The following is a 27,274-nucleotide window of genomic DNA, read 5'->3' as shown; positions in this document are numbered from 1 at the left end:
AATATATTCCCAGGAGTGGGATTGCTGGATCATATGGTAGTTCTCTGTAGCAGATTTTAGTTCAGCTTTCCATTTTAATTGTAGTAAGGGTTGATAGTTAAATTAATAATAATAATGATAGTAATAATAGCTAATGTTGTTTTACTGTCAGTAGCATTCTGAGCACTTCTGCACATTAGCCCATTTTAATATAGGCAGCATCCTATAAAGCAGTTACTGTATTATTCCATTTTGTAGATGAGGAACCCAAGGCACAGAGAGGTTAAGTGTCGTGTCCGGAATCATGGCTAGTACGTGGAAGAGGATGCAAACCCAGGCAGTCTGGAGCAAAGTTTGTTTTTTGCTGTACTGACTCTAAAACTAGGGATAAAATGTGTTACCAGGTAGGGATCTGGAGCCAAGTGGAAGAGGCACTTCCAGGAGGCATGAAGTGGCTCCAGAAATAAAACTGGAATAATTCCTAAAATAAGCATCACTTAATTCACAATTATATTGAATTAATGTTTTTTATAGTCTTCTCTGATGTTTCCTTAGCATCCAGGACCATAGGGTGCTCATTTCTGACACAGTAACCATATGTCTAGAGTAAAATTTTCTTTGTTGGTCATTTTAAAATAAGATTTAAACATTTATCATTTATAAATAGTACTTCTGAGTAGTTGCAGGGTTGGGAAACTTTTATTTATCAGACACTTTTTAAGTATAGACAATATAGAGGTAAGCTTGGATTGGTTGGATTATTATGAAGTCTGAATTCATAGTTAAAAGACTTCAAATTAAAAAGGTTTTACTTGGGAGTTCCCATTGTGGCTCAGTGGTTAACGAATCCGACTAGGAACCGTGAGGATTATTTCCTGTTCAGTATTTGACAGAATTCCCCAGTGGTGCAGAATTCTCCTGGAGTTTTCTATTTCTTTCTTTCTTTCTTTCTTTCTTTTTTTTTTTTTTTTGCATATTTTCGTTTATTTCTTGAGTGAGCTTTGACAGTTTGTATCTTTAGAGGGATTTGTTCACCTCATCTAAACTGTCTAATATATTGGAATAACATTCATCATAATATTCTCTTATCCTTTTAATGTCTTTAGAATCTGTAGTGGAGTTCCTGTCGTGGTTCAGCAGTAACAAATCCAACTAGTATCCATGAGGATGAGGGTTTGATCCCTGGCCTCGCTCAGTGGGTTAAGGATCTGGCACTGCCTTGAGTTGTGGTGTAGGTCACAAATGCAGCTCGGATATGGCTTTGCTGTAGCTGTGGCTATGGCTGGTAACTGCAGCTCCATTTTGACCCCTAGCCTGGGAACTTCCATATGCTGCGGGTGTGGCCCTAAAAAGCAAAAAAGAAAAAAAAAAAAGAATCTGTAGTGATGTCACCTCTCTCATTTCTGATATTGGCAATTTTTTTTATTCTTTTACTTTTTCTAGATCAGTCTAGCTGGTTTTATCTCGTTCATTGATATTCTCAAATAACTGACTTTGGTTTCACTGATTTTTCTCTGGTGTTTTTCTATTATCTATTCCACTGATTTCACCTGTTTTGTTTTTAGGGCTGCATCTGAAGCATATGGAAGTTCCCAAGCTAGGGGTACAATCAGAACTATAGCTTCCAGTGTACACCACAGCCATGGCAACGCTGGATCCTTAACTCACTGAGCGAGGCCAGAGATTGAACCCGAGTCCTCATGGATATTAGTCAGATTCGTTAACTGCTGAGCCGCAACAGAAACTTCAGCTCTGGTTTTTATTTTTGCCTTTCTTTTATTTACTTGGGGTTCAAGTTGTTCTTTCTCTAGTTTTTAAGGTTGAAACTGAGAACACTGATTTCTCATCTTGGGTGTTTTGGTTTGGGGGTATTTTGTCTGTTTTTTGTTTTTTTTTTTTTTTTTTTTTTGGCCATGCTCACAGCATGTGGATGTTCCCAGGCTAGTCCCACACCACAGCAGCGACCCAAGCTGCTGCAGTGATAACACCAGATCCTTAACCAGCTGTGTCACCAAAGAGCTCATCTTTCTTCTTTTCTAATTTAGACACTTAGCTGGAACCATGGATTTCTGTTTTCTTTCAGTACTTGCCCTGTTGACTTTTTTCTTTGGTTTATGGGTTGTTTAAAAGTGTATTGTTTAGTGGAATTCCTGTCGTGGTGCAGTGGTTAAGGAATCCAACTAGGAACCATGAGGTTGCGGGTTCAATCCATGGCCTGGCTCAGTGGGTTAATGATCCAGCATTGCTGTGAGCTGTGGTATAGGTCACAGACGCGGCTCGGATCCCACGTTACTGTGGCTGTGGTGTAGGCTGGTGGCTACAGCTCCAATTTGGCCCCTAGCCTGGGAAACTCCATATGCTGCGGAAGCAGCCCAAGAAATGGCAAAAAGACAAAAAAAAAAGTGTATTGTTTAGTTTATTCAAAGTTTATTGTTGGTTTTCCTAATTATCTTTGTTTTTTTTGTTTTTTGTTTTTTTTTTTTTTGCTATTTCTTTGGGCTGCTCCCACGGCATATGGAGGTTCCCAGGCTAGGGGTCGAATCGGAGCTGTAGCTACTGGCCTACACCAGAGCCACAGCAACACGGGATCTGAGCCACGTCTGCAACCTACACCACAGCTCACGGCAACGCCGGATCGTTAACCCACTGAGCAAGGGCAGGGACCGAACCCGCAACCTCATGGTTCCAAGTCGGATTCGTTAACCACTGCGCCACAATGGGAACTCCCTGTTATTGTTTTTAATGTGATTACTTGTAGTCAGAAGACATAAAAGTGTCTTGAATCCTTTACAAGACTCAGAATTTGATTTATCTTGGTATGTACTTGAAAAGAATTTATGTTCTGCTGTTACTGTGTGGAGTGTCCTATAAATGTCAAGAAGGTCAGATAGGTTAATAGGGTTCAAGTTGCCTATACTCTTACTGATCTTGTTCTACCAGTTACTGAGAGAGGTATCAAGGTAAAAATCTTTGACTATAATTGCGAATTTGTCTATTTCTTTTCTTTTTAAATTTTATTATAGTTGATTTACAATGTCGTGTCGATTTCTGCTGTACTATTTCTTTTTTAACACTTTCATTGAGATATACTTCATATACTGTACAATTCACCCATTAAAGTATACAACTATAATTTTTTTCTTTTAGGGCCACACCTGCAGCATATGGAAGAACCCAGGCTAGGGCTCAAATTGGAGCTGCAGCTGCCAGCATATGTCACAGCCACAGCAATGCCAGATCCAAGCCACATCTGTGACTTACACCACAGCTTGCAGCAATGCTGGATTCTTAACCCACTGAGCAAGGACAGGAATTGAACCCACATCCTCATGGACACTAGTCAGGTTCTTAACCTGCTGAGCCACAGCTGGAACTCTGCAGAGCCACAACGGAGTGTATACTCCTAAAGTATATAAGATTTTTTGTGTCATCACCACTATCCAATTTTAAAACATTTTAGTCCCCCCACAAAAAAAGAAACCCCATACCCATTAGCAGTCATTCCCCATTTCCCACCATCACCACCACCACGGCCCTAAACAACCACTAATCTATTTTTTGTCTCTATAGATTTGTTTATTCTAGATCTTTTATATAAATGGAATCATACAATATGTGATCTTTTGTGATTGGCTTCTTTCAGTTAGCCTATTGTTTTCATGGGTTTTTTGTTTGTTTTGTTTTTTTTGTTTTTTTTTGTCTTTTTGCCATTTCTAGGGCCACTCCCGTGGCATATGGAGGTTCCCAGGCTAGGGGTCCAATCGGAGCTGTAGCCGCCGGCCTACACCAGAGCCACAGCAACGCGGGATCCGAGCCGCGTCTGCAACCTACACCACAGCTCACGGCAACGCCGGATCATTAACCCACTGAGCAAGGCCAGGGACCGAACCCTCAACCTCATGGTTCCTAGTCGGATTCGTTAACCACTGCGCCACGACGGGAACTCCTGTTTTCATGTTTTATCCAGCTTATAATATGTGACCTTAGAATTTCATTTCTTTTTATTGCCAAGTAATAATTCCATTGTACAGATGTACTACATTTTCATTTTATGTGTCCTTTATCTGTTGATGGACATTTGCATTGTTTCCATTTTTTTCCTATTGTGAATAATGCTTCTCTGGACGTTGGTGTACACAGATTTTTTTGTGTTGTATGTTTTTATTCCTCTAATTCCTGAGTCATATAATAACTCTTTTATGTTATGCTTTTTGAGGAACTGCCAAATTGTTTTCCAAAATGGCTGCACCATTTTTTTCATTCCCACAAGGAATGCATGAGGTTCCAGTTTATTCACATCCTTGCCAACATTTGTTAGTGTATTTTTTATTATTATAGCAATTCTAGTGGGTTCACTGTGGTTTTGATTTGCATTTCCCTAATGACTGATGGTATTATGCCTCTTTTTATGTGCTTATTGGCCACTTGTATATTTTTGGAGAAACTTCTATTCAGATACTCTTTTTCTTTTTTTCATTTGGGCTGTTTGTATTACTGAGTTAAAATTCTTTATATATTCATATAGATATCCTGGACACAAATACTGTATCAGATAAATAATTTACAAATACAGTCTCTCATTCTGAATGTTTTCTTTTCCTTTTTTTTTGGTCTTTTTTTGCCATTTCTAGGGCCGCTCCCGCAGCATATGGAGGTTCCCAGACTAGGGGTCGAATAGGAGCTGCAGCCACCAGCCTACGCCAGAGCCATAGCAACTCGGGATCCGAGCCATGTCTGCAACCTACACCACAGCTCATGGCAACGCCGGATCGTTAACCCACTGAGCAAGGGCAGGGACTGAACCCGCAACCTCATGGTTCCTAGTCAGATTCGTTAACCACTGCGCCACGACAGGAACTCCCTGAATGTTTTCTTGTCACTTTCTTGGTATTGTTTGTAGCACAAAGGTTTTTAATTTTGATATGGTCCTGCTTATCTGTTTTTTCTTTTATCTTTTGTGCTTTTGCGATCACATCTGAGAAGCTGTTGCCTAATCCAAGATCACAAAGGCTTATTCCTGCTTTCTTCTAAAGCTTTAAGACACTTTCTCAATTTTCCGAAACAACCATTTCATATCTTTTGCTCTCTCTGTAAACCATCTTCATCCCCTTGCCCCTGTTCCAACCAATGACCTCAGCTCCCTTTTATTGAAAAAATAGAAACATTCAGAAAGGAGTCCCTTCACTTCCAATCTTCAGATCTGTGAATGGGCCTGTGTGTGACCTATTCCTCTTCACTGCATCGCTCTAACAAGTGTCAGCCCCTCACCTGGGCTCTGGATATCCACTCCTCCTTTCTCCTGGACCTCACTGTTTCTGCCCCGTATCTTCATCTCTCCTTGTTTGTGACTGCAGGTAAGTATGCTTTAGTGTTTCCCCATCTTGTAAAAACCGTCCCTTGAGAGTTCCCTCGTGACTCAGCAGGTTAAGCATCCAGCGTTGTCACTGCTATGGCATGAGTTCAGTCCCTTGTCTGGGAACTTCCACATGGCATGGGTGCAGCCAAAAAAAAAAAAGAATACCATCGAAGTGATGTTGTGTCCTTGTCAGCGCTTTACATTAGGAGGCACATGGTATCCATTTGTTCCACTACTAAGCCTTACTCCGTGTTGAGCTATTCTTGGTTCCCTAAGCATTCTGTGTTGAAACTGTTCTTGTATTCATATGAACTGTGTCGTTCGTATACTTGGGCTCTGACTGTAGGAATTCTGCTAAGCGTTTGCTCTTGTAAGCAGGCAGTGTTCTCTTCAGCTTTCCTGTTCAATCAGACGAGTCTGAACTGTCTCCTAGTTCTCTCTTTCCTTTGCAAGATAACTCTCTGGGACTCAGCTTCCCATCAAGAATCATAATTCCAGAGTTCCCGTCGTGGCGCAGTGGTTAACGAATCTGACTAGGAACCATGAGGTTGCAGGTTCGGTCCCTGCCCTTGCTCAGTGGGTTAACGATCCGGCGTTGCCGTGAGCTGTGGTGTAGGTTGCAGACGCAGCTCGGATCCCAAGTTGCTTTGGCTCTGGCGTAGGCTGGTGGCTACAGCTCCGATTGGACCCCTAGCCTGGGAACCTCCATATGCCGCAGGAGCGGCCTAAGAAATAGCAAAAAGACCAAAAAAAAAAGAATCGTAATTCCTCTTTTTTTTCTCCTAGTGAGTCACAGCCCCTAGACAGAATCTCTGAACCAGTGATTAGTTCTTTTGTACAATCAGCATATCTTTAGTGTTTTCTTAGTCTCAAGTTAGGTCCCTTTGGCTCTAGCAAGATTTGGCTTCACAGGAGAGTGTTTTAGCTGAATATGGGGAAGAACTGGGTGCTGTTGGGTCAACTGAATCTGATTCTAGTTCACTTGACCCTCAATTACAATTATCTAGGCTAACCATACTTTTGGATCATAGTTGACGTTTGAGGAGTTGCTGTTGTGGAGCAGCGGAAACGAATCCGACTAGGAACCATGATGTTGTGGGTTTGATCCCTGGCCTCGCTCGGTGGGTTAAGGATCCGGCGTTGCAGTGAGCTGTGGTGTAGGTCAAAGACGTGGCTCGGATCCCTCGTTGCTGTGGCTCTGGTGTTGCTGTGGCTCTGTCATAGGCCTATGGCTACAGCTCAGATTAGCCCCCTAGCCTGGGAACCTCCATATGCCATGGGTGCAGCCCTAAAAAGGACAAAAGCCAAAATAAAAATAAAAAAATAAAATAAAATAAAATTTGAGTGTTTACTGTGGGTCATTTATAGTACTCAGCATTCTCCACATTAATTAGCTTTATTCCTTTAAACAATTCTAAGAAATAGATGTCACTTTCTTCATCATACAGATGAGAAAACATAGGTTTTGAACGGTTAATTAAGGTAATATGGCTAAAAATTACTAAACTCAAATTCCTGTCTCTCCAACCCCCAAAGTCCATATTTCTTTTCTTTATAAGCAAAGAGTAGTACAGAAGAAACTGGCCTGGGGCTATTAGTGTTGAAGTTAGCCTTCTTCACAGATTGAAGTTCAGATGTTGTATCATTGCTAGATTGGAGGTAATTGCTAGCCCTCATACTCAGAGTTTTTGAAGTGTCTTTAAGTAAAAGAACTTAGATTTTTCCATTTTGGATTTCTCAACCCTACGAACCACTTGCCTCAAACAGCCTTGGTATACCTATTTCCTAACAGTTATCCCCATTCATTTTCAAAAGTAGTGTGGTTTAGATAATTATATGGTCTCCTACCCATAATCCTTCCTGAGCTCTCTTCAGATTAGCATAGGGGCTGCTGTTTCATTGTAACCAATACTGACAGAACTTGATGCGTTTTTATTCACCACTCTCTCTGCCCCCACTCCAGTTTCCACATTTCAGGTTACCTTTGGTTTATATTATAGCTGTTGACCTGACTAATTTATAAGCATGGTTTGCTTCATTTAGTCAGCAGTTATCAAGATTTTCTGGAGTTCCCATTATGGCTCAGTGGAAATGAACCCAACTAGTATCCATGGAGCAGGATCGCTCCCTGGCCTCGCTCAGTGGGTTAAGGATCCAGCATTGCCGTGAGCTGTGGTGTAGGTCACAGACACGGCTGCGATCTAGCATTGCTGTGGCTCTGGTGCAGGCCAGCGGCTATAGCTGCAATTCGACCTCTAGCCTGGGAACCTCCATATGCCACGGTGCGGCCCTAGAAAAAAAAAGACAAGATTTTCCTATACCTGCTCTGTTGAAACATTAAAAGTAAATGACACTTTATGCCATTGCACTTCAGTTAGTCATGACTAAAAAATAAGTTTCTGAGTTTCTCTAAACCTCCCTAGAGACCAGAGGACTCTTTAGCAGTGTGAATCATCATCCCTGATGTAATTTGATTTTCTTTATCGCATTCTCTTACGGAGGGTGCACCTGTAGTTGCATGATTGCGTGCTAGTATGATGCTTCTCAGGTGTGCAGGACACAGCCAGAGCGAATAGTCCTGGCCTCGTGGCTCGTAGGTGTTCATACAAGGTATGTTCCCTTTTCTTTTGGCAGTGCACGACTTGATTTTCTGGCGAGATGTGAAGAAGACTGGGTTTGTCTTTGGCACCACACTGATCATGCTGCTTTCCCTGGCAGCTTTCAGTGTCATCAGTGTGGTTTCTTACCTCATCCTTGCTCTTCTGTCTGTCACCATCAGCTTCAGAGTCTACAAGTCTGTCATCCAAGCTGTACAGAAGTCAGAAGAAGGCCATCCATTCAAGTGAGTTGACGTATCTCAAGTAACACTCTTCAGTTTAGTAAAGGGGTTCACAGAGCTTGGTCAGATCTAAATCAGACCTGATTAAAATCAGAAGAGGTATAATGCAGCTTATCAGTGGCATGAAACATCAACTCGAAACCACCTTATGAAGTGACCCACGTAGGAGCCAGGAACTTTTTGACAAGCTAGAGGCTCACTGAAGAGGACTGTCTAAATTCCTGGGTGGGTTGGTAGGGAAAGCAGAGCATCTGGGGCAGTTACATGAGGTCCCAAGTATATATTTAAGCACCCTCAGAGTTAACTCTTAAAGCAACTTTGAAATCTTGCTGTTGAGGCCCTTGGCTATATCAGAGCTTGGTGTACTTACTCTTGGTGTAATTACTGATTTCCTTCCTATCTTCGCTTTAGTTTGCTTAGTACCAGGGGCAAGTCTTGAAGTCAGTAGGTCATGCATTTCTAGAGTCCAGTTGCTAGCTTTTCTAACTGCTGTGACTTTAACAGATGTTTTCCTCAAGCTTTTCCTCTTAAAATTCTTAGCCCGTAGAAGACCTTAACATCAGCAAATGAGTTTTTTAAAACCCTTTCTCATGGAGAAAGAAGCCCTTCTGTGATCTCTTAGAAGTATGACAGAATAGGAGTCCGGCTGCAGCTCTGGTCCTTATGTTTTCTCCAGGCAAAAATAGAAGGAATAATTTAAACTATATGAGGCATTAAAAAAGTTATTTGCAAATTAGTTTTAACAAATCAATAGTTGTTGATTGAATGAATGGATAAATTTTACTGTTTTGCCACAAGCACTGATAACCTTAGCAGGGTTTTTTCCCCTTTTGTGTGATACTGTATGGATTTATAAAATGTATTTTGCTAGGTTGTATTAGTACAACATCTAATTTTTATAACTTTTGTATTTGGTAGTAAATATTTTCTTGCTACATGGGAAAGAAAAACATGCCTGTTACTATTCTGTTTACCCCATAAGATTGTAGGCTCTTTAAGGCAAAAGCAGTTTTATCTTTCCTGATATGCCTACACCTTGCAGAGGGTTTGGTACTCAGCAGGCACTCAATACTGAGCGAATGAACAAGCTATGAGCAAATGGTAATATCTCAATTCTGTAATGCATCTGGGGACAGAACCCAGGTCTTTAAGTTTTAAAAAGTATTTTACAATGCCTCTGTGATCATTTTGAAATGAAATTCATTGATAATATACCAAATAAACAAAATTTAAAAAATTGATTGTAATTATAAGGAGTGATAAAATAGAAAGTCATTGACAATAAAATAATATGTATTCCAGTCCATGTTTAATGGTTTGGACATAACTATACCCCAAAAAACCCCACAATAAAGACATCAGATACTTGTTCATACATTTATAATCTCCCATAGAGGTGTGGTTTTCTAAGATGGTGAAAACAATTCTCAGTAAAGTTTTAGCGTAAACAAAATACAGTTTCAGAAAATTCAGGATATGTTAAAACTGTGGGAAAAAACTGTTTATACGTTCTGGGCTCTTGATAGTTACGAATAAGTTCACCTTTGTGAATATCCTGTGTGGCCGTACAAATTATGCAGGACATAGGGAAGTTCTTCATTTGGCACGACTGTCCCACACTGCAGCCATCTGGCGTCTTTGCCTCTGCCTGCTGAATGACAGTGGTGTCCCCGCCCCACGCCACTGCAGCAAGAAATGCCCTTCCAGATTTCTAAGATGCGCCCTTCAGGCAATTTCACACTCTACAGAACTTCTGTGCTAACAGAAAAATCTTCTCAGGCTTTGTTAAGTGTGTGACTGTTGTTTCTTCTTCTGGAAGAGCCTACCTGGATGTAGACATCACTCTGTCCTCAGAAGCTTTCCATAATTATGTGAATGCTGCCATGGTGCACATCAACAAGGCCCTGAAACTCATCATTCGTCTCTTCCTGGTGGAAGATCTAGTTGACTCCTTGAAGGTTAGTTGCCGCTGCAGCTTTTAGGGGTGAGGCTAAGGAAAACCCGGAACTAGGTTATAATTCAGAGGAAAAACAGTAAGTAGGGTTTTATCCGACAAAAGCAAATGTATGCTTATCTCAATCAACCTGTAAAAATGGGAATAGGAGTTAGTAGAGAAGGTACCTCTTGCACCTAGAAAACTAACATCAAAACAGGGATAATGGAGTTGCTGTTGTGGCTCAGCGGTAACAAACCCGACTAGTATCCATGAGGACGCAGGTTCGATCCCTGGCCTCACTCAGAGGATTAAGGATCTGGCGTTGCCGTGAGCTGTGGTGTAGGTTGCAGACGCGGCTCGGATCCTGAGTTGCTGTGGCTCTGGTCTAGGCCAGCGGCTACAGCTCCGATTAGACCCCTAGCCTGGGAACCTCCGTATGGTGCAGGTGCGGCCCTAAAAAGCAAAAAAAACCCCAAAACAACCAAGGATAATGTAATTGTCGTAAATGCAATTACAGTCTGTTTGGGGGCCTGAGAACTACAGCATTCTCTTATGCACCCTTCTGTGCACTACAGAATCCTCTTATATGGTACACATGGGGTCACCTTCATTTTGAAATTATATGTGGCATTACATCACTAAATTTATGCAGACTTAGTTAGCTAGAGAATAATAGCATCAATTAACCTGAATTTTGCATTATTATTACTGCTTAACCCTCTGGTATTGGCCTTCACAGCTGGCTGTCTTCATGTGGCTGATGACCTATGTTGGTGCCGTTTTCAATGGGATCACCCTTCTGATTCTTGGTAAGGCAGCAAGGACAATGTCTCAAGGCGCTTTGAAGTAATTAGTAAGAGTAAGATCAAAGAGAGTGCCGAGCAAGGCTGTAGTCCTTCCACACTGGCCCAGCCTTCCACATCCAGAGAGACCTTGAACTGGACTTGGAGGAACCTGTGTTTGTGGCCATAGGTTAATCAGGTGGTATGCTACCTGTAAAGAAATATCCAAACAGCTAGAAATAAAAGAGCCCATTGTGATTCAGCAGGTTAAGAACCTGACAAGTATTCACAAGGACGAGGGTTCAATCCCTGGCCTCGCTCATTGGGTTAGGGATCTGGCATTGCCGCAAGCTGTGGCATAGGTGACAGATTCAGATTGGATCTGGGGTTGCTGTGGCTGTGACATAGGCCAGCAGCCACAATTCCGATTCAACCCCTAGCCTGGGAACTTTCACATGCCTCAAGGGTGGCCCTAAAAAGAAAAGAAAAAAAAAAGTGGTCTAGATTTGGGTTAAATATGCACTTCTTATTTATAGAAACCATTTTTAGGATTTGGAAATTTATCTGTGGTACAAAGAAGGGAGCCTCTGTACCTGTATCTAACTGTCCTTAGTTGAGAACTCTGGCCAGGATTTCTCATATTGAAGAAGAGTTGTGTTTCCCTATATTTAATGAGGGAAAAATGTATGTGTTACTTGAGTCTTAAGATTTTGTGACCATCTCACATTTCCACTTGCCATGTCTCATGGTTCTGTCTTACAGCCGAACTGCTCATTTTCAGTGTTCCAGTCGTCTATGAGAAGTACAAGGTAAGCTCTTGTCTCTTTGAAATCAGATGTGTCAGTTGATGTATGACTGGGTTTAGTTCATTTTTTAGGCATCGAAAGTGCAGGGCAGTCTTTTTCTAACCGTTTTTACAGTTTAATTTTATAAGTCATATGCCTACAAGAAACAGTGGTTTCCCATAAGGAAGGAAACTGAATGTCTAGGAGAGAGAAGGGTAGGAAGAAAACTTAACTTTTATACCTTGCCGTGTTTGCCTTTTGAGTTTTTATCACATGGCTCTGTTCCAAAAAGACAAGTTGAAAAAAACGCTTAAATAAATAAAAGCTCACAGTGTTTCCGTCGTGGGTCAGCAGGTTAGGAAACTGACATAATGTCCATGAGGATGCAAGTTCAGTCCCTGGCCTCACTCAGTTGGTTAAGGATCTGATGTTGCCACAAGCTGCAGTGTAGGTGGAAGATGCAGCCTGGATCTGGTGTTGCCATGGCTGTGCTGTAGGCCTCAGCTGCATCTCCAATTCAGCCCCGAGCCCCAGAGCCTCTGTCGGCCACAGGTGTGGGCATTAAATACATAAATAAATGCTGGTGTCTAAAACGAAATGTAAACTTTCGAGGCTGTTCTGAGAATCCGTCAGTGCGAAGAGACCTTTGCATTGTAGAGTGGTGTATACAGAGAACACTGGATGCTTTATAGATGAAGTCAGCCATCCACAGACTTTATTCATGGCTTTTTGGTATTAAATGAAACGTATTTGTGATTACAGTATGTAGATTATAGACGCACCACACAGCTTCCAGTATTCAGTGTCTCTGAAGGAAATACCTAGCAAGTACTTTTTAAAACTAAGCGTTATTTTCATTTGCCAGAATATTCAATAGTGTTTTTTTAAAATGGTTAAACTGGACAAAAGAACATGACCTTCAGGAAAATTGTTAATCGATGTGTTGCCACAGCTGAGTCACTTTTCTTCCTTAAAGACCCAGATTGATCACTATGTTGGCATTGCTCGGGATCAGACCAAGTCCATTGTTGAAAAGTAAGTATGCTTAGATTCCATGTTTCACTGTGATACATGCTTTTTTTCCTCTAATTATTTTTAGTCTCCTGTGTAAAAAGCTTATGCCACAAAAGTAATTTTTACCATGGTGGGGGAAAAAAAAAAACCTTGACTAATAGTTTGATTTTATTGGAAATTATTTCATCTTCTTTGTAAAACATCTTTTGTATCATAGACTAAAAAGAACCACTCTGCCTTTTTGAAGTGGCTTTTAAATGTTTGTGGTTGTCTACTCACCTCGGTTTATTTTCACAAATATCCATTTTAAACCAAATTCTTCCATCCCTTTTCAGAAATAAAAGTTTTAGTAAATAAATGTCTTAAGCCTCAAAGCTATCTCTTTTCTAAGACTACCAAATCCTTCTGTTTTCCTTTTTGAACCAATTTAATATTTAAACCAAGTTATAAAGTCAATATAGACATTTTTATGACTCTGTATCAAGGAACTGTTTTCTCTTTTTAAATTTTCAATTATTTTTAGCAAACACTATGGAACCCAACACTTTGAATTAAAATGTTTTTGGGGGGCTCTTGTTTATTTGCTTTTTATCTTTTTAGGGCTGCACCCACAGCACATGGAGGTTCCCAGGCTAGGGGTCAAATCAGAGCTGTAGCTGCCGGCCTACACCACAGCCACAGCTATAGCAATGTGGGAGCCAAGCCGAGTCTGCAACCAGCAACACTGGATCCTTAACCCAGTGAGCAAGGCCAGGGAGCGAACCTGTGTCCTCATGGATGCTAGTCAGGTTTGTTTCCACTGAGCCACGATGGGAACTCTTGAATTAAAATGTTAATGTTAATTTTCATCAGATATTTTTTAAGAAACAAAACATAAGTAGTCAAATCCTCTTTGTACCTGCCCCCACCAGTCCCTTTCACACCCCAGCTTTTAGTGCTTTTTTTCAGCTCTCAGAATTAGGATTGTGGTTCAGCAGGTTAAGAACCCAACTAGTATCCATGAGGATGCGGGTTTGTTCCCTGAGCTCACTCAGTGGGTTAAGAATCTGGTGTTGCTGCAAGCTGCAGCAGAAGTCAAAGATGCAGCTCAGATCTGGTGTCGCTGTGGCTGTGGTGTAGGTCTCAGCTGCAGCTCCAATTCATCCCCTAGCCTGAATCTTCCAAATGCCTCAACCTAGGCCCTTAAAAAAAAAAAAAAAAGGAAAAAAAGAAAAGGAAAGAAAGGGAAAAGAGGAAACCTTGGCTATATCCAGAAAGCTCTGGCTTGACGCTAGGATCTTTACCTACTCTTTTGCTTTTTTAGATAGACTTTGGATCTAAAGCCGGGCAAGGGCAGTTCGCACAAATGTTTACCTGGTTGCCGTTTACTCCTGACTGTGAAAGATCAATGTATTGATTAGCAGTGTTAGCTGGCTTGGCCCCCTGCTGTGGATGTATCATTTGTGGGGAATAGCTTCAGCATTAGCTGAGGGGTGTGAATATCCCTTAGTACCCTTAGCGATGGGTAACCTAAATGCACAAAATAAAGGACGGCCTTAGTGTCCTATGAGGGGCTGGGAACTGTTGCCAGCTCCTGTGGGGTTTTTTATATGTCACTGTGACACTTGACTCCTGGTTCCTTTTGTGGCACTAGTGGGTAACCTGGCATTCCAGGAGATATGGGCTCTTGCACTGTCAGCATGTAGAGCACAGGCAGCCAGCACTGTGTCCAGACACACCTTATTCTCTTCAGCCCCCAGTGAAGGAGCCAGGAGGTTCAGGCAGCGAAAGAGGACAGGCAGCAGGCACAGTAGCAGGAGAGGGTGTGGATCTTGACGTACTCCTCAGCTCTTCCCAGGCCACACTCAGCCCCTGCCTCGTTTCATCCAGAGTAAGCCCTGTGAAAATGGAGTGTTCCTCACACAGCTCCAGGAAGTCCAGGACTGTCTTCTAGCATCACTGTTAAAATAAAAGCCTAGAACTAATGTCTGTGTTTTCACCCTTTTTTTTTTTTTTCTTTTCCTTTCCTCAATAGGATCCAAGCAAAAGTCCCTGGAATCGCAAAGAAAAAGGCAGAATAAGTACATGGACACCGGAGATGCAACAGTTACTAAAACACCATTTAATAGTTATAATGTTGTTACTTGTACTATGAAGGAACGTGCTCAGTGTCAGCTTGAGCCTGCATTCCAAGCTTTTTTTTTTTTAATTTGGTGTTTTCTCCCCACCTTTCCCTTTATCCTCAGTATCAAGCACAAGAATGATTGGACTAAAAAAAGAACTGATACCTTAGAACCCGAAAGAATAAAGGATCAAATTAATAGGATAAATCAGTACCTTAAGGGTGGTGGAGCTTTTACCTATAGCTTGAAAGGAGGGGAAAGATTGGAAGTAGGAGAAAATGAAAAATGAACACATCTCTTGGATTCTTCTATCCAAGTTTCAAGGAATAGTTTTACACAGCTTCCCATCATAGTTTTGCCCTTATTTTTAAGTTAAGAAATAATGATTAATTTATGAAGAAATTATCCGGGACAAGAGTGGGATTCCTTCCCTTGGTTTTTTTGTGTTTCGGGGGGGTTTGTTTCAGTTTTTTCTTTTTTTTTTCTTCCTTTTTCTTTTTTCTTGTTTTTTTTTCTTTTCTTTTTTTTTTTTTTTTTGCAATCCTCTGATCCCATCTTTCTGCCCCACAATGTGAGCAGCTACTCCTAATATTCTTCATTTGGTGAGATAACTTTCAACTCTATGAATAACTTATAGGTGATAGTGATAATTCCCGATTGCCAGAATGCCATCTGATAACCAAGAACAGAGACGGAAAGCGGGATGGAGGAGTGCACAGGAGCGCTGCTGTGCCTCCCACTCAGCCTTAGGAAAGGCAAGGCTCCGCCACATGGGGCGTGGCGTCTGTCATTTCTTTTGGACACCAGTTCTGAGCTTTAGTTTGAGAGCTTATTTCTGAATGTGCTTTCCTCCCTCTTTCCTACCCTCAAGTTGAATAAATATGGTTGTACTTTTCTTATTATAAAATAAATGTCTGTAACTGCTGTACACTGCTGTAAACTTGTTAGAGAAAAAAATTAATCTGCATGTGGGCTCCTCAGTTACTGAGTTATTGTAATCCTCGTAAGTCTCAGTCCATGTTGGGGGGAACATTCTCAAGAGGTGAGCTACAGAAACACAAAGGCCTTCTTCTCTTTTCTTTTTTCCCTGCAAATTCCTCCTTCCCATGCTGTATCTTTAACCTGTGCTCATCGTTTTACCTAAGGAGCAAAGCCCGACTGGCTTGAGAGGAGATTGTTGGTGTCTGTGGTTAAGAGACCACAGATTAGGGTAGAGAAGCACATTTCGTGGTTCATAGGAAACTCTAACTCCGAGGCTAGCTTATTGTGAGTGTGTCGCATTGAGGGCACCTGTCACTTTCAGGCACATAAGATGTCTTAGCACCTCTCCTGTGGTGCGGGGTGCTCCTTTTGAGTGTTTTGCAAGGAGCTTTAGGTACGGGGGACCGGGCAGGGCCTTGTTCTATTGATGAGTTTCATGCACAGTTTAAAGACAGCAGTTCACGTTGACATCAAATGGTAGGTGTTTGGGAACGGGATTCCCAGTTGAGACTTCTTAAGTGTCTTCCTCCCCCTCCACCATGAAAATTCAGTAAACTTGAAAGAAAAGTCATCTCCGAGTTTCTTCATGTTAATCCAGAGGGAATATGAACTGGTGAATTTAAAGTAAGGGCTACAGTCTTTGACAGTCCCAAAGCAGTGCAAGTCCTTAGAAGTTAGTGGAGGAAAGTTTTCTTTCTACTCTCTTGAGGAAATTTCTTAGGAATCTAGATGGGTAAAAGGTACCCTTGCCTTACTCCACTCTTATTTTCTTAGCCCCTTTTGCTTTCAAAATGTTTTAACTGATTTCATGTCATAGTAGAAAATCCCTTCTCCATCCCCACCCTTTACCCTCCCAGGAAGTCAGTGCACTGATGATCTTTTTGGGCTTCCCCTCCAAAGGACCTTTTTCTGCACTGGAAGCCTCCACACCTAGCTCTTTGTTTTGTTACTGCTGTGTTTAGATAATTGGACAGATCTCTGTGCCACACAGGAATTTTTTTTTTTTTTAAGAAAAATCTATAGATGAAAAATTACTAATGAAACTGTGTGCGTGTATGTGCGTGCAACATGACAGTACAGTAGCACCTAAGGAGCTTGACTCTTGGTTCCTGTAAAACTGCAAATTGATGTGGTATCAATAAAAAGAACAAAATGACTGTGGTGTCATCTGCTAACTTTATTCTTTATACACAGTTTGGGTAAAGTAAGAACCAAACAAGGCTTCCACTGGCCCCCATCCCCACTCCACTTCTGAAACTTTAAAAAGTAGTTGATACTGGTAATGATTTCCAAGATTGCAGAATTTCCATAGTAGAGCAAAGCATTTGGTTTCTGAAAGAAAATAAATGACCTTAGGAGAAAGATGAGACGTGGAAGAGGCCAGAGAGGTCTGTTGTCCCAGTTCACACCAACCTAGGAGGGTTCCCCCACCTGCAACACGAAGCAGCCTATAAATCACACAGTCACAATGTACTTAAGATGGGAAATGGAAACCAAATGCATCAGGTCTTTGCTGAAAGAACTTGTCACCTTGGATTTGGTCTTTCCCAGAACTAAGGCTGCCATGACCCTTAAACTGGATTTTAAAAATTTATTCAACATACCTCTTAGAAAACTTAGGCTGAAATTTTTTTAAAATAACTGATGCAAACAACTTCACAAATACGCATACAAATGTTCAAATAATGTCACTAACATGGTATATAAATATGTATTCAGAGTAACATTTACATATTGGCCATAATAGCAAGCATACCATCAACAAAAAAGTTCATGAAGAAACTTCACCTGTTCATGTCAGACTCCCAAGGCAAGGAGGAGGCACCGAGAGCTGAGACCACCTCATTTCCTGACCCTTAACTTGTGAGGCTATAGCTGCAAAGCAGTACTCACTACAGTGGAACTTTCTAGATCACTGGTGCTCAGAACTTCGGTAAGCCTCATGATCATTGGAGGGCTTATCGAATCATTGTTAGGCCCCACCCACCCCAGTTTCTGATCCATAAGCTGGGACTCAAGAATTCACATTTCTAGTAAGCTCCTAATGTGGTGAAGCTGTTCTGGTGGCCACGCCTTTGAGAACCAGTGAAGTGCTTGGGGCTGCCTCTCAGTGAGGGCATCCTAAGGCCTCTTCCTGCCTATTGAGAGGAAAAACCAGTCCCACCCTGCTCTCTGCCCGGGCTTACCTGAAGTTCGGCAGAGGGCTTGGATGACTATGATAATTGCCCCAGTGTGCCTACTGTTTTTGAATAGGCAGAGTAGCAAAAGTGGCAGAACACGCCGTCTGGATCTGAAAACAACATGCATGAAGGAAAATAAAAATGGCAGTGCCACCCATAATCCCTGTTCTCAAGCTTTTAATACTGTCTCAAAACCTGGAGGTTTAAACACTCTGGGAATTCACTTTTCAGTCCACTGACAGCCCATGCAGTGTTTCCTGAATCCCTAGTGGCATCAAAACGCAATGCCAGAGCCTTTGCCCAGTAGCAAAGCCTTGGGCCAGGTGGCGGTCAGCCCTACTTCTGGAGTTCTGATGGAGAAGGCTGCTGCCAGCGGCTTCCGGCTGAAGCCTATGGTGGCAAGAGCTGCCCTGCAGAAAGCTCATTCCAGGGAAGTGTGCTGTTCTTCGCCATCCCCAAGAGGCCACAAGTGCACTGTGATGGCCTGTGGCACCCAGCACACGCCAGCCTTTGGCAGGCCTAACGGTAAAAGAAACTTTTAACTTACCAGAGATCGGGAGGCCATGTGGTATAGTGCAAAGAACACTGAATTGCGAGTTGAGGTTTTTAGTCTAGCCCTGGTACTGTTCCTACCTGGTATGTGGTAATCTCAGTTTCTAGGCTTCATTTTACCTATCTGAAAGGGGTGGGGGGTGGGTACGAGTTGATCTCCAAGGTCTTTCCAACTCTGACAACCTTGAATTATATAAAAATCCTATAAAATTCGTGGTATAAAATTCAATTCCCAATCAGGAAGAGTCAAGGGACCTGGGCCTGAGGCACTTGAACCTTGGGCTCCGACCTGGGGGCGCTGGGAGGAGAGGAAGCCTTCTCTTTGCTCTGCTTTCCCACCCACAGAGGCAGCTCCTGGCCCCAAGTGCCAGGGCCTCTTCCCCTCCAGACCCAGCCCTGAAGTCCCAACTCGCTGACTGCACTCCCCCCCCCCCACTCTCAGGCTTTAAGACCAAAGGAACTGGCCTGGCTCTGTGAAGAGCAGAAATTGGGGCCCAGAGACTCCCAGGAGGAGCCTGGAGAGGCACACCTAAGTCTGTCATGTTTGGGGTTCTTCCAACCGCGCCTCCATCCTTGCTCCTCCTACCTTTAGGTCCTTCCTCCACCACCTCACAGCTTATCTCTGATACACGCTTAATAAATAAGACATTTGCACATAAGGGTGACGGACAGCTCTCCCCGCCCCTCCCCCTTTCATATAAAAGCATTAAATACAGTTTCAAAATAAAATACAAAGAGCAAAAAGGGCCTGATCTCGGGGCCACCTGTTCTCCACAGGAGAATGAATCTACACATCCCTCTCGGACCTGCCTGGGAGATCGCGGGGCCCATTCCCGGCCCCTCAGGGCCTGGCGCTGCCGCGCGTGGAGGAGAAAGGCTGAGGCCCGGCCCCAGGCCCTGGGGGCTGAGAACGGGTGGCGCGTCCACCGAGTACAAAAAGGGACAGGGAGGGAACGGGAACTTAACACCCACTGCCGGGACCTCCAGTGCCCCGGGCTCGAACTGACGGGGCCGCTGAAGCAGGAGCGCCAAACCGAGTTTAGGGGTAAACGGGAGCATTCGGAACAGGAGAGGAGCAAAGGAAAAAAGTGCTAATCCCTTTACAAGATCTGGGTCCGGGCGGGCGTCGCGGCGGGGGCGGGAAGGCGAGGGCGGCCGTCCCCGCAGGGCCCGCCCGGAGGCAGGCGCCCCGCCCCCCACCCGCGGGCGGGCCGGTTCCCCAGCCCGGTAGCCCCGCCTCGCGAGGAAGGCCCTCCTCTGCAGTCCAGGCCCGGGGAGGGCGAAAACGCCAACAAGGACTGGGCGGCAGGCGCCCAGGCCCGGGAGCCGTCCCTACCGGAGCCGTCCCTGCCGGCGTGCAGCTCCAAGAGCTGGGCCCCCGGGGCGGGGCGCTGGCGCGTCCTTCCCGTCTTCCCACCCCACCCTACTGGGGGGGTCTTAATACTGACTGTCGGCGCCCCCGTCCCGGCCTGGCACGACATCACCTCGAGGGGTGCGGGCAGAGGCCGGAAGCTTTCCGTGCAAACGCTGTGGCTTCTCAGGAACGTGAGGCCCTGAGCCTGGAGGGCCTGGGCCCCGGGTCCGAGGGGAGAGCGCGCTTCCCGCGGCGCCCTGACTAGTTTAGGGAGCTCTCCGGGACCAAGCGGAAGCCGGCGACCCCGCCCAATCCCCAATCTCCGCCCGGCCCGGCCAGCGGGGGGCAATGGCAGCGGTCGGGGCCGCAGGAAGCTGGAGCTCCCAGCCCGAGGGCGGGGCACGGCCCCTCGAGGCCGAGTTCCCTACGCCCGACACACGGCGCCCGCCTTGAGGTCCGCGCCGCCGTCGCGCGGCGCCGGGGCCGGTGGCCCGAAGCCCTCATGGCCGTAGCAACGCAGCGCCGCCTCCTCGTAGGCCTCCAGGATGGTCTGGCGTTCCTCAGGCGTGAAGTCCATGGAGAAGGGGTGCACCTGCAGGATGTGCCGTTTGATGGTGCTGACCTTGAGCGTGGCCAGCGCGCCCCCCGCACACCATGCACACCAGGCCGCGCCGGCTGCCGTCGTAGTCCATCAGGTACTCGCCCCGCCAGCGCGGCTGGTAGTTCCGCCTCTGTTCTCGGCTGCGGGGGGGCGGCGGGGGCGGCGGAGGCGGGGGCGGGGGCAGGGGCGGAAAGGCCAGGCCCCCGGGCTCTGGGCCGTCCTCGTCGTCGTCCTCCTCCTCAGCGGGCCGCTCTGACGGTTCCCCAGGGGAAAGCGGGACGTCGCCTAGGGCGGGACAAAGGACCGCACTGGAGCCGTGGGGGGAAGGCGGACCGGCGCGGCGTTTCGGCTTCGTGACCCTCAGCCCCACCTCTGCCCTCCAGTCCCCCCCTCCATCTCCCCTTCGACCCCCCACGCTCCCTCTCCACCTGCTCTGGCCCTCCGTCGGCTCACCCCACCACTCCTCCTCCTCCTCCGGCTCCTCCTCCTCTTCCCCTCCCCCCTCCTCGGAGGCTGCGGCTGTGCTGGGGGCGGCAGGGTCCCTGGGGGACTCGGGGCACGGCAGCCCCAGGGCCAGCAGGTGGGCGGCCTTGTCGCTCCACTCCTGGGCGATGAGGGCCTTGACCGGCCCGCCGAGGCGCGTGGAGCCCGGGTGGCGCTGGCGGATGTGCCGCTTGATGGTGCTCATCTTGAGCGAGGCCAGCGCGCCCCCCGCACACCATGCACACCAGGCCGCGCCGGCCGCCGTCCAACTCCATGAGGTACTCCAGCCGCCAGCGCTCCCGGTAGTGACGGCGCCGGTTGCGGCCCCGCGGAGCCGTGTCCTGGACCCCCACCCTCTCGCCCTCCTCCAGCTCCTCCTCCTCTGCCAGCCCGGGCCTCTCAGGGACCCAGCCAGCCTCTTCCTTTACGTCTGGAGGGCTGAGATCCTGAGAGGAAGGGGCTCCAGCAGCGGAGGCCGAGTCCCGGCTCTTTCTGGTCAGGTCCTGGGGGACGAGGTCATCGTCTGCTGGGGAAGGGGTGAGGGAGAGGGGCTCAGCCTGCTGGCCGGGTTGCCCTTACCCACACAGAGGGGGTCCCTTGCTCCTCACCCCAACCCCAAGCTAGAGGCCCCCATCAGTGAGTGTGCGTGTGGGGGGGGGGGGAATGTGTCCCTCCCCGTTTGGGGCATAGACGCCACTCTGCAGCCCTTATAAGAAGGGGTCTTGGCCCTCGGGCGAGCCTCGCACCTGCAGGGGACTGGGTGAGCTCAGATAGTGCCTCAGGCTGGCCACGCCAGGCCTGCAACAGGGCGCTGCGCTGGGGGCCACTGAGCCCCAGGGAGCTGGGGTGCACCTCCAGCACATGGGAACGGATGTCGTCCAGGTGCAAGCTGGGCAGTGCCTGGCCACAGGCCATGCACACCAGCCGGTTCCCCCGCGGGTCATAGTCCATGAGACACTCTGCCCGGAACCAGTTCTGCAGGGACTCCTTCAGCCTCCGCTCCAGGCGCCGGGGACCCAGCCCCCTGCTGCCCCCAGCCCTCCGGGAGGCCGACAGGCGCCGACGCCGAGCCCGGGGTGCCACTGGGCCCCCTCGCCGCTGGCGCCGGTCACCCCCACCAGCTGGGGCTTTGCCTGGAAGGGTTGGAGGGAGGGAAGGAACTGAGATGCTGGCCCTCTGGGGGAGCCCCCCCCCCCACCACAGCCAGATGCTCCATCCACAAGCCTCTCCCTTGCTGGGCCTCTGAGCCCTCCACCTAACCTTTGCCCTTCCCTTCCTCTCCCTTCAGGTCTTAGCACCTAATCCTCCTGCACACAAGCCCCACCTACTCCTCCCCCAGACCCAGGTTCTAGCCCCTTCCCTAGACTTCACTGTCAGCCAAACCTTTCCAGGACCATCTGCTCCCAGCCCTTCCCATCCCCCTCCAGCCTTCACTCCCCTGGATCCTTCTAAAACCACAGAATGTCAAAGGTGCCTGAGTTGCTGGAAACCCCTCTCACTGTCCCTTCCACCATAGTGCAATAAGCAGACCTCATCCCAAAAAGGAGCAATAACTTGCTCCTTAAAAGCAACTAGTTGGCTGAGAAGCCCGGGCTGGCCTCTCCTGGCCGCATCCACCACCCAGGCCCCTGCTTCCCCATGTCTTACATTACCTGGGCCCTTGGACGGGCAAGCTGGGAGGCCAGCCCCTTCCTCCTCCTCCTCCTCTTCTTCCTCCTCCTCCTCCTCAGGCCCCTGGGCCCCCAGGCCCTCGGCCTCGCCACAGGCCCCCAGCCCCAAGTGGGCATCCCAGCTGTTGCTGATGACTTCCTTCTCCCGGGGACTCCAATGCAGGGAGTAGGGATGCTTTTGGCGGATGTGCCGCTTGATGGTGCTGAGCTTGAGAGTGGCCAGGGAGCTGCCACACACCATGCACACCATGCCGTGCCGGGCAGGGTTGAAGTCCATCAGGTACTCCAGCCTCCAGTGGTCGTGGTAGTAGCGCCGGTGGTCACGGCCGGGGATGCGGCTCTTTCCAGGCCTTGAGGCCCGGGCCTCACAGTGGTCTGAGTATTTCCTGCCTGAAGATGCGGGTCCCCTGGCCCTGGAAGAGGGCAGGGGGGCACTCCCCCAGGACCCCAAGGCACCCCCTTCCAGCTGAAGCTCTTGCCCTGAGGAAGGGGAGAAGGAGACAGTTTTTCAATCTCTGGTTTCCAGGGAAGAACCCAGGGCTTCGATTTCACAGCCTGAGAAAGGGAGGTGGGAGGAGGGGGGGTCATCCGGGGGCAGAAGGGGGATGGTACCAGCAATAAAAGGGAGGTGGGCGAGCAGGGAGTCAAAACCTTGGCCCTTTATAGAGAGCGAGGTTCAAGAACAAAAGGATGCAGGGCACAGCTCTGACTTTCTGAAAAATAAGGTGAAGGCCAAGGAGGCGGCAAGCCCTGCCAGGGCCCCTCTTTGAGCCGTAGAGGTACAGTGTACATGCTGCGGCGGTTACAGCCAGAGCAGAGCAGCGGGGCGAGAAGAACAAAGGGGGCATCTGTCTGCTTCCAGGGCTGCACACAGGACCCACCCGCCTGAGGCCCCAGCCAGGAGGGCCCCACCCAAAGACGATCTCCCTTTCTCGGATAATGCCTCAAATACACCGTCCTGAGAGTCCCACTTTAAGGGGCACTAAGCATGGTCAGTTACCCAAATTTAGGGGCCCACAGGACAGATCCCCATGACAAAGCTGTCAACACCTCCATGGAAAGGAGTTTTTAGGACCCTGACTGTCCTAGAGTCTAGGAGAGCTGATGACTGAAAAGGGATGGCAGAAGGGCCACCAGAGTGCCCACTGAAGATTCTGCGGCTGGGAGTGGCCACCACCCAGTGGAGTCCATTAAGTCTTTCTGGGGATTTATTTTTTGCTCTGGCAGGGAGCCGGCCACTGCCCAGCAATCAGAGGGCAGGCAGTGGAGAAGCCACCAGCCCAGGGGTATTCCCTTTCGCCAAACAGGCTGAGCAATCCCCACCCTCCCTACAGTTTGGACCCTATTTTATTAAGAAAAGGGCCTCCTGGCCACATATGCCGAATGGACAGGTGTGGTCATTCTCCCAGTGGAGAATCTCACGGTCTAGGAAACAAAAGGCAGGATCAGAGAGGGCCCCTGTCATCACTGTGGTTTTGTTTGGTTTTGGATCTAAGGAGATCCAAAGAAAAAGAAAGCACTCCTTTCAGGGTTAGAAACCTGGGTTCGACTCCTGGCTTCACTGGTAACTTGCTCTGTGACCTTTGATAGGTCATGTCCACTCTCTTGGCCTAACCGTCTTTGTCTGGAAAGGCACAGGATAGCTATCTGGTCTCTGAGCATCCTTCCAGCGCTGGATATGTTAGTCTAAGATGGACTGGCCCTTTAAGAGCCGAAAAAAGGGGAGGAGCTGGGATTCCTTAAAAACAAAAGGGGATGGGGAGTTTCTGGGAGGGGAGCTCGGGGATTAGGACAGAATCTCCCAAGCTGGACAGAAGCTTCAGGGGTCTTAAGGCGTTGACCCTGAAGCAGAGGGATGAAGAAACAGTCTCCTTTGAGAGCAAATGAAGAGGACCGGCTGGTCCCGCTATAGCTGACAAATTGTGGCAAATGTTCTGAAAAGAAGGGAGGGGATAACGCGCGGACAGGAGCGGGTGTATGCCTTTGTGGGCGAGCCCATCCCTTCAAAAACTGCCCGCCGTTGGGAAGGTACCGGTAGGTCCCCAAGAGGCGCAAGCCATGCTCTTTCCCAGGGAGAACGCAGCGGGGGGGAAAGGGTTCCTTTCTCTAGGCAAGGCCACAGAAGAGAAGACAGCCCAACTTAAAGCAGCGGAATCCCCAGCTCAGTTCTTCTGAGGGGAAGCCCGGAAAGAGACCCAATGTCTGAGCAGACTTTTAAGAGACAGCCGGATAAGGGAGACCACCTGGGAGTCTGAAAGAGAAAGGGGCGGGGGCCGCGAGCCCAACAGCCTAGAGCGCGTGCCCCGTGGCGCCTGGCCAGGCCCTTCGGGGCCCCTCCAGCTTGGCCTCCAAGGCGGGGGCCTCGGGGCCCTTTAAGGGGGAGGGGATCCGCCCGAGCCCCGCGGGCCAACCCCGGGAGCAGGGCGGGGGGCTCCCCGACTGGCCCCGCAGCCGCGACCCGCGCCCGCCAGGTGGCGCCCCCGGCCGCCCTGCCCGCGTCCCCCCCTTTGTTCGGCGGCGGAGAGGGGCCCGGAGCCGCAGCCCTCCCTTCCCCCATGCCGGGGCCCCCACCCGAGCTGCCGGCCCCAGCCAGCTCTTACCGCCGTCGTCCTCCTCGGGCTCCGCGCCGCCGCTTGATCCAGAGGGCGGCAGCCGTCGGCCCCGTGCCGAGGCCGCTGCTGGCCCGGGGCCGCCCCTGCCGCCGCCGCTCCGGCTCCGGTGGTCCCCGCTGGGCTCCATGCGCTGCGCTGCAGAGCGGGGCCCCGGGGCGGCGGGGCGTGGGGCCGCGGGGCCGACGGCGGCCCGCTCGCGGCGCTTGGTGCGCGGGGCCCCGGGGCGCGGGGCGCATGCACGGGGCGGCCGGCCGCACGGACGGCTGGCTGCTAGCTCGGCGGCGCGGGCTGGACCGGGGTGGGGATTCCTGTCTGGGGCCCCTGGGGCTCCTTTAAGGGCTCCTGGGTAAATTTAAAGGGGCCGCGCGCTATTTCCTCCTGCCAGCTCTAGGGGGGCTGGGGGGAGAGGCGGGAGGCGACGAGCCAGACCAAGGCTCAGCAGCCGGTGCCCGCCGCGGACGTTAGGATCACGGACCTCGCGGACCCGCGCCGCCGCCTCCCGGGCTCAGGTCCCGGCTTCTGAAGGGTCACCGAGGTGGCCAGGGGCGCTTCGTCTGCTGCGACGCGCTTCCACCCCGGTTCGGCTCGCAGCCACTGCCCCCTCGGGGCATCTCCGCGCCCAGCTCCCCGCACAGGCGCTGGCTGGAAGGTCGCCGGGTGGGGAGGCCCGGGTCCCTGCAAGGGGCTGCCTCCTCCCGCGCAAGCTCGGCGCGGGCCCCAGAGCGGACACGACTGGCAGGGGCCCCTGATGGCTGCTGCCCCGCCGAAAGGGTGGAGCCGCGGGGGCGGCCGCGCCCCCTCCCGCGGGAGCCGCCCGCGGGCGCTGGGATTTCGGTCTTCTGCATTGGAGGGGGGACGGGCGAAGCTCCCCCGGAGCTAGCTGGGGCGGGGACCGCGGCCGCAGAGACTCAGGCCGGGGAGAGGGGGCGCGCAGTAGACCCGGCGAGAGCTGGCTTCGCCGCGGCCCGACGCTGCCGGGCGGAGGTGGCCCCAGGATGGAAGCCGGGAGCAGAGGGCGTGTGCCGCGGTGACTCAGGCTCCAGTCCTCGCAGGCCGGGGGCTGCCAGACGAAGCCCTAGACGGGGCCTTAGACCCTCCGCCCCGCATGAGGAGGCGAAGAACGCTGACCCCGGGCGTGGTGTCGGACACTTGGGGACGCGTGCCACCACAGCTGGGAAGATCTGGGGCGGACCCTGGGTGCGAGCCCCCGGAAGCCTTGGAGCCCCTCAGGTCCCCGAAAGCTGAGAGGAGGGATTAGAGGAGCAGCCAGGAGCGCGGCAGCCTGGGGTCCTTCCGCGGGGACCAGCTGGAGGAGCAGGTGCTTTCTTTGCCTGTGGTTGGTCGCCCACAACAAAGGCGATTCCTAGAGATCCAAATTACAGGGTGCAGGAGGCCATGCAGGGTCTTATTATCTAGAGGTGGGTTTTATTCTTTTCCTTGGGGAGGTGCCCAGCAATCCTTTAAAGTCACCCTGGACTCATTCCTTTGCTCATTCCACACCTACTGTGTGCCAGCATGCTCCTAGGCGCTGGGCAGACAGCAGTGAACAAGAAAGTCTGATACTGTTCCTGACTTAGCACCCAAGACTTATAAAAAAGAAACAATTCCATCCCTTCGGGAGCCAATGGAAATAGTAAATTCATTGGAAGACAAGAAGCCTGTGTCCTAAGTGTGAAGAGGGGCCAGGAACTAAAATGTCTAAAATGGCTAAAAGGTGTCTAGCACCATTGGAAGTGTCCCATCTCTTCCTCAGTCCCCATGATGACCCGTGAGAGATGTCACCTTGGGTCGACAGGGACTCCATCCTACAGCCCTGCTCTCTCCACCGCTGGCCTTTTTCTCCAGAAAAAGCTGCGCTTCTTCACCCACTTGGGGCAGGGGCCCTGGAGCTGATGGGGCAGTGAAATGGGGCATTCCTTCCTTGACATGTACCTCACCTATGCCAGGCCAGGGACACAAAGGGAAAGTAAGACGCAGACCTGACCTTCACACGTTCCTAAGTATGGTTTTTCAAAAATTACAAAGATAACTCGTGTTCAGAGCTGGCT

The 27,274-nt window shown here is 49.0% G+C and overlaps 2 protein-coding genes across 4 annotated transcripts in view; one reads left to right on the top strand and one right to left on the bottom strand.

The window, feature by feature from the left end:
• The window catches only part of RTN3 (reticulon 3), a 65,821-nt gene extending 48,891 nt beyond the window's left edge, over positions 1-16,930 (top strand). For 2 of the 3 annotated variants that reach the window (XM_047775444.1, XM_047775443.1), the window contains 6 exons: positions 7,970-8,177; positions 9,994-10,132; positions 10,850-10,919; positions 11,655-11,701; positions 12,654-12,712; positions 14,706-16,930. In XM_047775444.1, the coding sequence (XP_047631400.1) occupies positions 7,970-8,177; positions 9,994-10,132; positions 10,850-10,919; positions 11,655-11,701; positions 12,654-12,712; positions 14,706-14,751 (569 nt within the window). In that variant the 3' untranslated portion in view covers positions 14,752-16,930. The remainder of the gene's footprint in view (positions 1-7,969; positions 8,178-9,993; positions 10,133-10,849; positions 10,920-11,654; positions 11,702-12,653; positions 12,713-14,705) is intronic. The other variant, XM_047775445.1, reaches the window with a different exon arrangement.
• A 1-nt stretch (position 16,931) lies between these two features.
• Positions 16,932-25,502, bottom strand: ZFTA (zinc finger translocation associated). Its single transcript, XM_047775442.1, is given in 7 exon segments — positions 16,932-20,506; positions 20,508-20,746; positions 20,915-21,173; positions 21,175-21,467; positions 21,691-22,077; positions 22,597-23,094; positions 25,215-25,502. Coding segments are annotated over 7 exon segments (2,037 nt in total). The 5' UTR covers positions 25,354-25,502; the 3' UTR covers positions 16,932-20,284.
• Between the last annotated feature and the right edge of the window lie 1,772 nt (positions 25,503-27,274).

This window comes from Phacochoerus africanus, chromosome 4 (genome assembly GCF_016906955.1).
Source record: "Phacochoerus africanus isolate WHEZ1 chromosome 4, ROS_Pafr_v1, whole genome shotgun sequence".
Classification (NCBI taxonomy): Eukaryota; Metazoa; Chordata; class Mammalia; order Artiodactyla; family Suidae; genus Phacochoerus; species Phacochoerus africanus.
The sequence above is the reverse complement of the archived record's forward strand: the minus strand, read 5'-3'. Positions and strand labels throughout refer to the sequence as shown.